The sequence below is a fragment of the Nannospalax galili genome, unplaced genomic scaffold, assembly GCF_000622305.1.
Source record: "Nannospalax galili isolate Female #2095 unplaced genomic scaffold, S.galili_v1.0 scaffold449, whole genome shotgun sequence".
Lineage (NCBI taxonomy): Eukaryota > Metazoa > Chordata > Mammalia > Rodentia > Spalacidae > Nannospalax > Nannospalax galili.
In genome coordinates, this window is record NW_008360312.1 from 443,226 (window position 1) to 457,877 (window position 14,652).

The following is a 14,652-nucleotide window of genomic DNA, read 5'->3' on the forward strand; positions in this document are numbered from 1 at the left end:
ACAGTTGGAACAAATTGAAAAGTACAGTTTACATAGAAAAGGTAGACAGAAATCTGTGTATCTGGTAGCACATTCTACCACTGCCCCAGCTAATCTTTACAAGTAAATAGAATAAAGCATACATAAAATTGGTATGTTACATACATAGGTGTATTAAAGGTGTATTAGTTACTTTTCTATTGCTGTGATAATACACTGTGACCAAGGGAACTTATAAAAGGAAGAGTTTATTTGAGCTTACAGTGACAGGAGAATTAGAGTTGGTCATTGCAGGGAGGCATCATGGCAGAGGTGACTTGAGTGGGAGCAGAAGCCAAGCTCTCACATCTTCAAGTAGGCACAGAAAGCAGGGAGTGGCTGGAGATCCAGCAAGGTGTAAGAACTCTCTAATCCAGTAGTGTGCTTCCTCCAGCATGGCCACACCTTCTAAGGCATCTCAAAACAGTGCAACCAACTGGGGACAAAATTTCCAAATATTTGGAGCCTATGGGGAACATTCTCATTCAAACCATCACAATAGGAATAATAGAATCTAAAACTGCAAAAATAAACTCTTATACAAAGCACTGAAAAAAAGTTGAGTAGATTCAATGCTATGAAATTATTTATTTAAAATTTTTAAAAATATTTAAAATATTTTTATTGAGTTTTTGTGCATTTCATACAATAGTTCTTAATCAAATTTAGACTCACTCTCTCACCCATGACCCCCCGCCAGACCTCATGCATTCCTCCATTCCTGCTAAATCCAATCAAGCATTCATAACCAGATGTCCTTCAGTGCAAGTTCATCCACTGGAGTCTAGTCAGCCATCTAGAGATCTTAAGAATCTCTATCCCCCCTCATCCAGCAATAATCAGTTGCCAACAGTTCCTATGCTAGGGCCAGCCTGCTGCCCATTTCCCTCACTCCATGTTGGGCCCTTGTCTGATTCAGTCAGCATGGGTCTTATGCATGATGCCACCACTGAGGCAAGTTCACACGAGCAACCTTCCAGTATCCTGAAAACCTCTGTTTCCCTATATTCATGGACTAACCCTAGCTCTTACAATCTTTCTTCCCCCTTTTCTGAAATGGTCCCTGAGCTGTGGGTGGCTGAGATTTAATATAGAAGTCTTATCTAGGGACACACACTCTACAGTCCTTTATTCTCTAAACAATAGCCAGTTGTAGCCTTCTGTGTACATTTCACTCTGTTGTATAAGGAAGCTTCACTGGTGAGAGTTGAGGACTGCATTAGTATTCTCTCCGTCCTCTGTTCCACTGTGTTCCATGAGCCTTAGGTTTAGAAATTCCCCTGTAGATATGTCACCTCAGACTGGGCATCTCTCAGACATATATTCTCTGTGTGTGACCAGTTGTGGCACTCTGTACTAGCCTCCATCTGTTGCAAAAAGAAAATTTTTTGATGAGTGGTATATGGTACATTTGTCTGTAAATATAAGGATCCATATTTAGGGTTTTCTCTGGGACCTATGACCTCTCCCACCATGTGTATTTGGCTATAATTACAGTGCCACCCATGAGTTCCCTCCCATTCAGAGAATTTTAAGTCCATTTAGATAGCTGTTGATTACACCCTAGATAACAGTGCTGCTACTACTGCAACAATAGAGGTAGTTTGTTGTACCAGTCGTTGTGATTATTAGGGTTTAGAATTGGGTTGGACCATTGATTGATTTTCTTACTTTGCAGCTTGTGTAGAATCCTCTAGAACTATGAGGGCTAGTCTTCAGGGAGAAGGCTTCCAGGTCAGTTCTAGCTCCATTGCTCCAAGTCCTATGTCCGAAATATGCCCTGTCTTCAGAAGTAGGGTCTTACCTTCAAGTTCTGGGAGATAACCAAGGGCTCTGGCAATAGACTGTGTTATTTTGGAAGTCTCTTGGACTACTCTGACCAACAACTTGAAGGGACATCTCTCCTGTCTGGCACTGTGCTCCTTGCCATATAACCCCCAGCTATAAACATGCACTAATGCTCAGACACCATGTACGTATTTCTCAGAGAGTTCCTTAGCCAACACTTTATCTCTGGCTTCCCATACTACCCAAGCTCCATTCATCTCTCCTCTCTCTCCCCATAGTCCAACCTCCCTCCTCCCTCTGCAGTCCAAGTGCCCCTATTTCTCCCCCTCCCCCATAACCCCCACTTCCCATCATCTGGCCTCTCCTGAGTTCCCTTCCCACCCATTCCCATGGTCACTTGCATGTCCCTCCCTCCTCCCTTCTCAGCTGAACATTCCTACTTTCCCCACCTAACCCTGGTAACATCTGTTCCATACCAGTCCCCTCTTTCATGTTCTTGCTTTCCCTTTACCTCTGTTTGCTTTTCATTTTCATGGCTCCTGCCAGGATATATATGCATATGTAAGGGACTGATAACAGTGTCTAGTTCCATACATTTATCTGCAGATTTCATCTTTTCTTACTGTTGAGTAGAACTCCATTGTGTAAATGTACCATTTTTTTCATTATCTGTTCATTGGTTGAAGGACATTTAGGTTGTTTCTATTTCTTAGCTATTGTGAAAACAGCAGTGAGAAACATGGATGTACAGGCATCTTTACAGTATGATGAGTCCTTTGGGTATAAGCCAAGGAGTGGTATAACCAGATCATATCATAGACTTATTTTTAGTTTTTTAAGAGTTCTCCACATTGCTTTCCATAGGGTTGCAAGTGTTTGTATTCCCACAGCAGTGAATGAGTGTTCTCCTTTCTCCATATCCTCTCCAGCATTTGATCTCTTTTGTTCTCTTGTTCTTAGCCAATCTGACTGGAGTAAGATGGAATCTTAAAATGATTTTGGTCTGCATTTGTCTAATTACTATGGATGTTGAGCACTTTTTAAATGTTTCTTAGTCATTTTTATTTCTTCATTTGATAACTTTCTGTTCAGATCCATAGACCATCTCTGTATTAGGTCATTTGTTTTCTTGTTTCTTTGTTTTTTGAGTTCCTTGTATATTCTGGATATTAATCCTCTGTCAGATGTGTAGCAGGTAAAGATTTTCTCCTACTCAGTAGGTTTCCTCCTCACTTCTTTGGTTTCTTGTGCTATACAGAAGCTTTGTAGTTTGAGGAGATCCCACTTTTGATTGTTGACCTTAATGACTGAGCAAATAATGTCCAATTTATAAAGTTCTTTCCTACACCTATATCTTGTAGGGTACTGCCTATGTTTTCTTATAGCAGTTTCAGAGTTACAGATTTTATATTGAGGTCTTTGATCAACTTGGAGTTGACTTTTGTTCAGGGTGAAAGATGGGGTCCAATTTAATTCTTCAACAAGTGAAGATCCAGTTTTGCCAGCACCGTTAGCTGATGATGCTCTTTCCTTTCTTGGCACCTTTGTCAGCTATCAGGTGGCTGAAATTGCATGTATTCATGTTTCAGTCTTCTATTGTGTTCCATTGATCTACATATCTGTTTCTGTGCCAGCACCATGCTATTTTTATGACTATAACTCTGTAATATAATGTGAGATCTAGTATGGTGATCCCCCCAGCATTGTTCTTTTTGCCCAAGATTGCTTTGGATATCTGGGCTGTTTTGCAATCCATATGAATGTTGGTGTATTTTTTCTAGTTCTGTAAAGAATGTCATGGGTATTTTGATTGGCATTGCATTGAATCTATAGATTGCTTTTGGTTAGATGATTATTTTCACAATATTAATTCTACCAATCCATGAGCATGGTACATCTTTCCATGGCGTCTTCCTCTATCTTTTTCTTTAAAGATTTGAAATTTTCATTGTAGAGTTCTTTAATGTCTTCGGTTAAGTTTACTCCTAAATTTTTGAGGCTACTATGAATGGGAGGGTTTCCTTAACTGCATTTTCTGATTGTTTGTTATTAGCATATAGAAAAGCTACTTATTTTTGTAAGTCGATTTTGTATTCTATCACTTTACTAAAATTATTAATCATTTCTAGCAGTTTTCTGGTGGAATTTTTAAGATCTCATATATAGTACCATATCCTCCACAAATGGTGATAATTTGACCTCTTCTTTTCCAATTAGTACTCTTTTAAATTTCTTCTCTTGTCTTATTGTTCTAGCAAGAGTTTTAAGTGCTATATTGAAAAGGAATGGAGATAGTGGACAGCTTTGTCTTGTTCCTGATTTTAATTGAAATGCATCCAGATTTTCTCCAATTATAATGATGCTGGCCTTGGGTTTGTTGTATATGGCTTTAATTATATTGAAGTATGTTCCCTTCATATATAGCTTTAATTATATTGAGGTATGTTCTCTAGGATTTTTAACATGAATGCATATTGGATTTTGTCAAAGGCCTTTTCTGTAGCTATTGAGATGATCATGTGATTTTTGTCAAGTCAATTTATATGATTTATTATATTTATTGCCTTACAAATATTGAATCATACCTGCATCTTTGGAATAAAGCCAACATGCTCATGGTGGACGATTTCTTTGATGTGCAATTTGCAAATATTTTGATAAGAATATTTGTGCTCATGTTCATTAAGAATATGGGCCTATAATTTTCTTTTCTGTTGTGTCTTTACCTGGTTTTGGTATTAGAGTGATATTGGCTTCATTGGAGGAAGTTGGGAGTTTTCCTTTTCCCAACTTTTTGAATAATTTAAGAAGAACTGGTTGTAGATCTTCTTTGAATGTCTGATAGGATTCTGCTGTGAATCATTCTTCACCAGGCTTTTTTTAGTTGGGAGGTTTTGCATTACTGTTCCAATTTCCTTATTTGTTATGGGTCTGTTTAAGCTGTTGATCTCTTCTTGGTTTAACTTTGGTGGTTTCCTTGAATTTAGAAATTGACCCATTTCTTTTGGATTTTCAATTTAATAGACTATAGGATTTCAAAGTATTTCCCCTATGATATTCTGTATGTTTTTCGTGGGGGTGTCTGTTGTGATGTTTCCCCATTCTTTTCTGATTTTGTTGATTTTGATTTGCTCTTTCTTTTGGTTAACTGGGCTAAAGGACTGTCTATCTTGTTTAACTTTTCAAAGAACCAACTCACCGATTCATTGTTTCTTTGAATCGTTTTCTTAGTTTCTATTGTTTTAATTTCTGCTCTGATTTTTGTTATTCTTCTTGTCTACCAGGTTTTGGTTTGGTTTGTTCTTGACTTTCCAGAGTCTTGAGTTGTACTGTTGTCATTTATATGTCCTCTTTCTGATTTTTAAATGTAGGCACTTAAAGCTATAAACTTCCCTCTTAGGACTGCTTTTAAAGTGTCCCAGAGGCTTTGTTATGTTGCATTATCATTTTCATTTTGTTCCAGGAATACTTTTATTTCTTTCTGATTCATTCTTTGTCCCATTCATCATTCAGGAATGTCTTGTTTATCTCCATGAGTTTGTGTAGTTACTAGAATATCTTTTGCTGTTGATTATAAGCCTTACAGCATTGTGGTCTGATAGAATGCATGGAATCATTTCAATCGTTTCAATCAATTTTTTGTATTTGTTGAGGTTTGTTTTGTGTCCTAATATATGGTCAATTTTAGAGAAACTTACATGGGCTGCTGATGCTCGGTGGACTATTCTGTAGATGTCTGCTAGGTCCATTTGATGTAAGATGTCATTTAACTCAGATCTCTCTCTCTGTTTAGTCTTTATCCAGTTGACCTATCTGTTGGAAATAGTGGGGTACTGAAGTCACCTACTATTACTGAGTTGAAGTTAATATGTGTTTTATAGTACTGTAGTATTGTTTTTATGCAATTGGGTGCACCAGAGTTTGGTGCATATATGTTCATGATTGTAATGTCTTCTTGGTCAATTATTCCTTTGATGAGAATAAAGTGACCCTCTTTATCTCTTCTGATTAGTTTTAATTTGAAGTCTATTTTGTCAAATATTAGAATTGCAATGCCTACTTGCTGCTTAAAGTCATTTGCTTGGAATTTTTCCCACCCTTTTACCCTAAGGTAGCTTCTATCCTTGAAGGTGAGGAGAGTTTCTTGAAGATAACAAAAAGATGGATTTTCTTTCTTAATCCATTCCACTAGCCTGTATCTTTTGACTGGAGAGTTGAAGCCATTGATATTTAGTTATTATTGAAAGGTATGTATTAGTGTCATTTTAACTTGTTTGTGTTCTTGGCACTATTTTGTGTTTCCACCTTTCTCTTTTTATTTCTGTAACCTCTTATTCATACTCATTCCATCATTTGCATTGCTTTGAGCATTCTCTGTAGGGCTGGTTTGGTGGACATGAATTCTTTCAGCCTATTCACATCATGGAAATTTTTCTGATCCCCTTCATCTATGATAGATAGTTTTGCTGGATAAAGTATTTAGGGTTGGCATCCATTGTTATTTAGTTTAGAACTGGGAATACTTTGGTCCAGGAAATTCTGACTTTTCATAGTTTTCTTTGAAAAGTCAGCTGTAATTATGATGGGTTTTCCTTTATATGGAAATTACTTTTCTCTAGCAGCTTTCAGTACCCTCTATTTTCTGTACATTTAATGATGTTTTTACCATGACATGTGTGCTGGATAGTTTTAGTGTCAACTTGACACACATGGGTTAAGGGATCCTCAACTGGGGAACTTCCTGCAGTGGACTGGCCTGTGGCCATATCTGTGAGGCATCTTCTTGATTGTTGAGTGATGTGGGAAGGCCAAGCCCACTGTGGGTGGTGTCACCCCTGGGCAAGTGAGCCTGTGTTGCATAAGAAAGCAGGCTGAGCAGGGGCCAGGGAGCAAGACAGTAAGCAGCGTTCCTCCATGGCCTGTGCTTCAGCTCCTGCCCCCAGCTTCCCTGTCCTGAGTTCCTACATTGGGCTCCCAGATGAACTACAACCAGGGAGATGTAAGCCAAATAAACCCTTCCTTCCAAAGTTGGTATTGGTTAGAGTATTTTGTCACAGCATTGAAGAAACAAACTAGGATAATAATTGATGCCAGGAGTGGGGTGTTGACTGTGAAGAACCTGACCGTGTGGGGTTTGGGAGGAATGTGGAAGATTTTGGAAATTTGGGCTAGAAAAGCAGTTGATTGCTGTAAGCAGAGCTTAACAGACCATTCTGCTAGGAGCCTGGAAGAAAGTAGTGCTGAGAACAAAGTAGTTCAGAGAGAGATAAGGACTTGAGCAGCATTTGGGATATTTTGGCAAAGAGTCTGGCTGTAGTCTGCCCTTGACCAAAAAGCTTGCCTGAGGCTAAATTGAAAAGCAATGGATTAATTTCTCTGGTGGAAGAAATTTCAAGATAGCTTAATGTGGAAATAGTGGCATGGTGACTATTATGCAAGTCTACAATGAAAAAGAGCAAGTGGGGCAGAAAGAAATACAGAATGTACAAGATGGATTGAAAAAGAGCACTAGGAAGATAAATGCTGGAGCCTTGCCATGTGCTGGAAAGGATCCCTTTGATAGGGAGATTAAAGTGATTAAGGAAGGGGCCTAGAGATCTGAACTATAACAGTGGAGAGAGTGCTCTAGGGAAAGACCACACCTAGTTAAGCCTCCAAATTGTGAAAGAAAAATGCTGCAGAGACTACTGAAGAGAAGATCTTCTAAAATGGATAAAGTAGGCTGGAGTCCATCCCAAACTTGCAGTCAAACTTGGCAGTGTCATTCACCTGCATGCTGGCTTTAGAGGCATGAAAGATGAAGTGAAAGTGATGAAAGATGAAAGTGAAGCGGTCATCAGTTCTTCCTCTGAGGTTTCAGAAAGCCACCAAGACCAGGCAGTGTGCAGCAGGGGTTCCTCTGCATAAAGAAGGCCCTGGTAGGCCACTGTGTGAAGCTGTGAAGATGAAGCCTTGTCGGCAATGGAGACCTCAAGAAGATGTTTGTGATGCCAGAGCTGTGAGGCATCTGCCCAAAAGACCTGCATACAGGGAGTGGTACCAGCCCAAGAGAGCGAAGTATGTTGCACACAGCAAAGCTGGAGAGGCTGAGCCATCTAAGCCTTTTGGAAGTAATGTCCCAAAAGTGGAACATGGAGCTACTGGATTTGGTGTTTGCCCTGCTGATTTTAGGTGTTGTTTTGGTCCAGTATTTCCTCACTATGCCTCAATTCCTCCCTTTTTGAATGGTAATGTGTATTTGGTTCCACTGTATGTTGAGAGTATGTAATTTGTCTTTTGATTTTACAGGATCTTACAGTTAAGATATTTCCCTTAGTCTCAGAATAGATTTTGGACTGTGGACTTTTGAATAATACTGAGACTGGTAATGACTATGGGGACTTTTAAAGTTGAATTAAATGCATTTTGCATGTTATATGGTCATGAGCCTATGGGAGCCAGGAGGTGGAATGTGATGGTTTGAATGAAAATGTCCCCCATAGGCTCCAAGTATTGGTGGTTCTGTTTGGGAGGTCTTAGAAGGTGTGGCTATCCTGGAGGAAGCATGTCACTGGGGGTGGGCTTAGAGAGTTCTTAAGCCTTGCAGGATCTCCAGTCACTCTCTTCTTTTCCTGTGCCCACTGGAAGATGTACAGCCTAACTTCTTCTGCTGCTCCAGCCACCTCTGGCCACCAGCCACCTCTGGCCACCAAGCCACCTCTAGCCACCAATGCCTCCCCGCCATAATGGACTGTAATTCCCCTGGAACTGTAAGCTTAAATAAACTCTTCCTTTTATAAGTTGCTTGGGTCAATGTTTCTCTCTAATACAGAACTTGGTACCAGATACAGAACTTGGTAACTAACACAGAAATTGGTACCAGAGAGTGGGGCATTACTATGACAGATCTGACCCAGTTGTTTTTGGGAGATGAGATTTGTGAAAGCGTTTGGGACTTTAGGCTGGAGAAGCCATTGAGGGTTTAGAGTTTGTTGCTGTGGAAGTTGGAACAGTTATACTTAAAGAGTTGTGAACAATGGAGGCCTGGCTTGTGAAGCTTCAAAGGGAAGCAGGGACTATCGGGGCTGTTTGTGTGATGTTTTGAATTGAGAATCTGTGGGTTCTGGTTGGCTGTGGTTGAAGAATCAGCTGTGATTAAAAAGAGACCAGAACTGAAGTAAAACCTATGCTTTACTGGGACAACTGATACTGGTTAGCTGGGGCTGAAAATTAGCTGTAAGCAACAAGAGACTAGTATCACTATGGTGAAATCTTCTGGGAGGTATTTCCTCAGGGTCCGGACACAGAAGCTATGGTTGAGAGGAGGCCTGAGCCTCCATCTCTAGCTGGAAGCAGAACTTGGTAATGTGTAAGAGTCTTCTGCCTGGTTCTGGTATTGAAAGCATGAAGGGTTTACAGAGAGCAGCTGAGGCTTGGTACTCTGAGAGGCTAGGAAAGGCCATAGGTAAAAGTGAAGCCTCTGTTGCATTGAAGACCCCAGGATCAAAGGGGTCATGGAGAGAATATGACACTTTATACCCCAAGAGGCAAGAAGAGGCCATTGGTGAAGGTATAGCCTCAGTTTCAGTGGAGACCCCAGCTTTTTGGAGATGCCAGGACCGAGGGATGACCACCAAGGACAGCAGCAGGTGTGGAATGGAGCTGGCCTGGGTCTGTGAGACAAGCTGTGTGTACCATGGATGGCAGAGTCAGAAGTGGAGCTGCCAGAACCCTTTGGATCCCAGAAGATCATGAGTGAACCCCAAATGTCCAGCCTTGAGCTACTTTGCTGGACTTTGGTTTTGCTTAGATGTGCCTGATTCTTCCCTTTGAAATAAAACAGTACTTGTTTTGGATTTTACAGAAGCTGACCCACTGTTAAGAGACATTCATAAAAGACTATGTTCTTTTAGGTGTTTGGAATTTTTAAGGTTGTACTATCTATCTTATGTTGTGATATTAATGTTAACATCATATGTTGGGGACAAGAATTGGAAAGGTTATGGTTTAACAGTGATATGTTTGTGTGTCAAGTTGACAAGGTGTAAATTGTGCTGGATAGCTTTAGTGTCAACTTGACACACCTGGATTGAGGGAGGCTCAATTGGGGAACTTCCTGCATTGGATTGGCCTGTGGCCATGTCTGTGAGGCATCTTCTTGATTGTTGAGTGATGTGGGAGGGCCCAGCCCACTGTGGGTGATGTAACCCCTGGGCAGGTGAGCCTGTGTTGCATAAGAAAGCATGCTGAGCAGGGGCCAGGGAGTAAGTCAGTAAGCAGCATTCCTCCATGGCCTGTGCTTCAGCTCCTACCTCCAGGTTCCTGCCCTGGGTTCCTACCTTGGGGCTCCCTGATGAACAGTGACTTGGGAGATGTAAGCCAAATAAACCCTTCCTTCCCGAGTTGGTATTGGTTAGACTCTTTTGTCACAGCAATGAAGAAATAAAAGGACAATAATTGGTACCAGGAGTGGGGTGTTGGCTGTGAAGAACCTGACCATGTGGGGATTTGGAGGAATGTGGAAGACTTTGAACGTTTGGGCTAGAAAACCTTCAGGTTCTTGCAAGGTAGTAGGCTGGTCAGTAGTTGGTGGGTTAGTGTTGTAGGTAGGCTAGTCAGGGTAATAGAAGGGCTGATCTGTTTCAGACAGGTCAGGAGTCCAGGAGAAGGTGGAAATGGTGACCCTTGGAGGGTCTTAACAAACTATACTAGAGGATTGAGCTAGTCTGGGTTAGGAAGCTAGTCCAGAGATCTGAAGCAGGAGAGTAGGAGTGGGTCTGTGCCCAAGACTGGCAGTATGACAGTGTGGGGATGGGTAGATTCATGAAATTATTTCTTTTGAGCTGTTTGTGTGTGTGTGTGACTATGGTATTTGTGTATGTGTAGTACATGTGTGTATACAGATGTGCACACCTTTGCAGAGGCCAGAGGCTAATGTTGAGTGTCTTCCTCTATTATTCTTCATCTTATTTTTGAGACATAATCTCAAACTGAACCTGGAACTTGATGATTCAGCTAATCTGAATAGATGTAGATGAGCAAGTCCCAGGCATCATCCCATCTCCATCTCCCAGTGCTAGGATTTCAGGCATTTGCCCACTCTTTTTTAAAAGGATGCTAACTCCAAATTGAGGTCCTCATGCTTGCACAAAAAGCACTTTACCAACTGTGCCATTTCCCCAACCGTTTTGCTTTTGAGCTTTTAAAACTATATATAATTACTCTGGTTTCTCTTCAGATCATATAAATCTTTTGCCTTTTAAAAGTTCCCATGCTATATATGTTATATTGAAATTCTGGTCTTTTAAATTTTTTTTTTCTCATAACTGTAATAGATTTTACTTGAGAGTAAGGCATTAAGGCATTCAAACAATGGGATCTTAACAGTTGTTACTGGTTAATGGAGTTAATATGTTCATTATTAAGTTCCTTTTTCTATTTAAGAAGCATGTGTAGCCAGGCATGGTGATGCATGTCTTTAATCTCAGCACTCAGGAGGCAGAGGCTTGGGGAGAGGAGGTCTCTGTGACATCAAGACCCTGCCTGGTTTACACAGCAAGTTACAGCCAGCTGGGACTTACAGGGAGACCCTTGTCTCAAAAAAATAGCCATGAGAGCTTGTATCCTGCCTATCCAGATTCTGTTCTATATATGTCCTGCCTGTTTTGCTTCTGAATCAGTCAATTAAATACTTCTAATGTACACATGGGTCATAAACTCCCAAGTGCCTCTCAGTAACTGCTATGATCCAAGTGATATTTATTGAACATGTAGTTTTGAAAGTTGGGGGTGTGTTAGAGATCTTCCTAATTGTGCTCGTTTGTTTTTGTGAACTTGATGCAGTCTAGTCAGTTGAAAATAGGGTACTTCAACTGAGGAATTTCTTCCATCAGATTGGCCTGTGAGCATGTCTATGAAGCATTTTTTGGATGGCTAATGTATGTAGGAGGGCCCAGCCCACTGTGGGTGATGCCATCACTGGGCATGTGGGCCTGGGCTGTATAAGAAAAGTAGCTGGGCAATCCAAGAAAAGCAAGCCAGTAAGCAGTGTTCCTCCATTGTCTCTGCTTCAGTTCCTGCCTCTAGATTCCTTCCTTGAGCTCCTGCCCTGTCTTCTCACCATGATGAACTGTAATTTGTAAGCTAAAATTAAACCCTTTGCTCCCCAAATTGCTCTGGTCAGTATTATATCACACAACAGAAAGGAAACTAGAACAGAAATTTAACCCCATCTTTTTACAGATAAAGAAATCAATACTCAGAGAGGCTAATAGACTTTTCCAGAGCCACAAAGTCAGGCTATGACCTACAGCCAGGCCTCTCGCTCCAATCATTTACTCCATTTGCATTGCTTAGAAAGGCTACCAAGAAAGCACCTCAATCTTGTAGTTTGCCATCCTCACTAGTGTTCTATGTGTCTGACTCCTAGGCATTTTTAAAGTAAAGGAAACCAGCTATATGATTTCCATGCCTGTCTTGATTATTGTAACTATGTACAAAACCTCAAAAAAATTAGACCTATAAAATATATCACTAGTACAAATATGGCTTGATTTTTTTTTCTCTGCTAGATTTGTGCCGTTAAGTCGTCAGAACAGAAAGCTTGTAGAGGCCATAAGGCAAGGTGAGTGAGCATATGGTCTACAGTGGGGTGGATCTGAGAGTTCACCTTGTCGGGACAGATATGGAACCAATCCACATGTTTTATTTAGGTCATATTCTTGAGCTCCAGGAGTGTGTGCAATATAAATATGCTCTGGATGAAGCTGATGAGAATGGATGGCTCCCATTGCATGAAGCTGTCGTTCAACCTATTCAGCAAATACTTGAAACTGTTCTTGATGGTAAGAGAAAATGACCATCTTTTGACACAAATAGAGCAAAAATATAGACGTTATGGTGGTTCCAAATGAACCAACAAGCAAAAATAAAAAGCAGAATGAAAGACTATTTGGAATTTGCAAAGACAATAGCCATGTTTTAAACTTGAGTATAAAAATTAACACAGTTTATAACATTTGCAGCTGACCTTTTTCATCCTTTCATCTAAGAATGTGGCACAGGGTGGTAGGAAGGCATTGTTAATACCTGTGATTGATAGAAGCTTTTCACTATCACAAACTAATTGATTCAATACAAAGTTTTTCTTTTTAAGTTATTTTTTTTAATTAACTGGAGAAATGGTTCAGCAGTTAAGCACGCTTGCTACACTTCCAGAGCACCCACATATAGATCCAAGTACCCACATCACACAATTTAAAACCAGTTGTAACTCCAACTCCAGGGGATCCAATGCCTTCTTCTGACTTCCAAAGGCACCCATATTTATGTGGTATACACTCACACAGACATACATACCTACACATACATTTTTAAAAAAAGAAAATGAAAATATTTCTAAAAGTTAATTTAAAATTTTTCATCTTCAGCTATTTTTAACAGGTTCCAAAAGAATATATATTACATTATATATTATATATCACAATAAATAATACCCAAGATATTTGTCCTTATAGTACATTAATCTTTTCATAATGTAAGCATCGCTGTGATATATCAACCCAGTATTAAGTGTTTTTCATATCTCAGCATTTTATAGAACACATTAAAAATGCACTATCTTTTAAGCTTCAGTGTTTCCTAGTTCTATATTTTGAGAGAAAATGAGAAATATCTGATAATTAATTGGCTGGCAAATTAGAGAATTAGAAAGCTAGACAGATATAGATGGCTTTGAAGATATTTCTTTTGTAACACAGTGAAGCATTCATTTAAATATATTTCTTATTCATACTCTTCATTCAACAAATCAAATTCAGATATAATTTATATAATGAATAGGATTAGAGAATTGGTTTATAATGTATCCAGAAATGAGAGTTGGCAACACATTTTTTAAAAAAGTAAAAGTAAGCTGAGCATAGACGTTGGTTTTCCAGGTGTCAACATGATTAGCAAGTCCATGCTGTCTATTAACCCTTGCTGTCCTTTTGTAAATATTTTTGTACCTCCTTTAAGTCCTCTCCTTATCATTAATTGCTTTATTCAATCTAATGTATATAGTATTAGGTTATTCTGATTCACACAGAGTCTCGTAAGTAAATATGTTTTTTAAATTATCAACAAAATGTTTTTACGTCACAGCATCCTGTGAGACACTCTGGGAATTCAAGACCTGTGTTGGAGAAACACCTTTGACTTTGGCAGTCAAAACTGGTCTTGTGGAAAATGTAAGGACTTTACTAGAAAAAGGAGTCTGGCCCAACACCAGAAATGACAAAGGGGAGACACCTCTTCTGATTGGTAAGTATTTTTTTAGAAATTTCATCATTTGAAACAAATAATACACATTTAATAACTGTTTATTGGAATCCATGTGGATTGGCTAACATTTTGTGACCTCAATCCCTTCCATTTCCTGAGTTTTCCCTGCCCCCAGCCCTGTTTCACCTACCCCAGAATTTCATTATCCTGTCCCACTGAGAGCTCAGATGTGAAAAATGGTGATTTAGTTTGGTACTCAGTTGTAGAGCACAGCTAATCAAGAGGGCTCTAAATTAGTTCAGTGAGACCAGAAGCGTCAAGTCTAAGAGGGCTTTCTAGGTACCTCAATCCCTTCCATTTCCTGAGTTTTCCCTGCCCCCAGCCCTGTTTCACCTACCCCAGAATTTCATTATCCTGTCCCACTGAGAGCTCAGATGTGAAAAATGGTGATTTAGTTTGGTACTCAGTTGTAGAGCACAGCTAATCAAGAGGGCTCTAAATTAGTTCAGTGAGACCAGAAGCGTCAAGTCTAAGAGGGCTTTCTAGGTTGTGTGTGTGTGTGTGTGTGTGTGTGTGTGTGTGTGTGTGTGTGTGTGTGTGAGA

General features: G+C 39.8%; 1 protein-coding gene across 1 annotated transcript in view; it reads left to right on the forward strand.

The window, feature by feature from the left end:
* The window catches only part of Asb15 (ankyrin repeat and SOCS box containing 15), a 66,086-nt gene that overhangs the window by 36,430 nt on the left and 15,004 nt on the right, over positions 1-14,652 (forward strand). Inside the window, exons 5-7 of the mRNA XM_017796055.2 lie at positions 12,357-12,409; positions 12,498-12,629; positions 13,930-14,088. Of these exons, the coding sequence (XP_017651544.1) occupies positions 12,357-12,409; positions 12,498-12,629; positions 13,930-14,088 (344 nt within the window). The remainder of the gene's footprint in view (positions 1-12,356; positions 12,410-12,497; positions 12,630-13,929; positions 14,089-14,652) is intronic.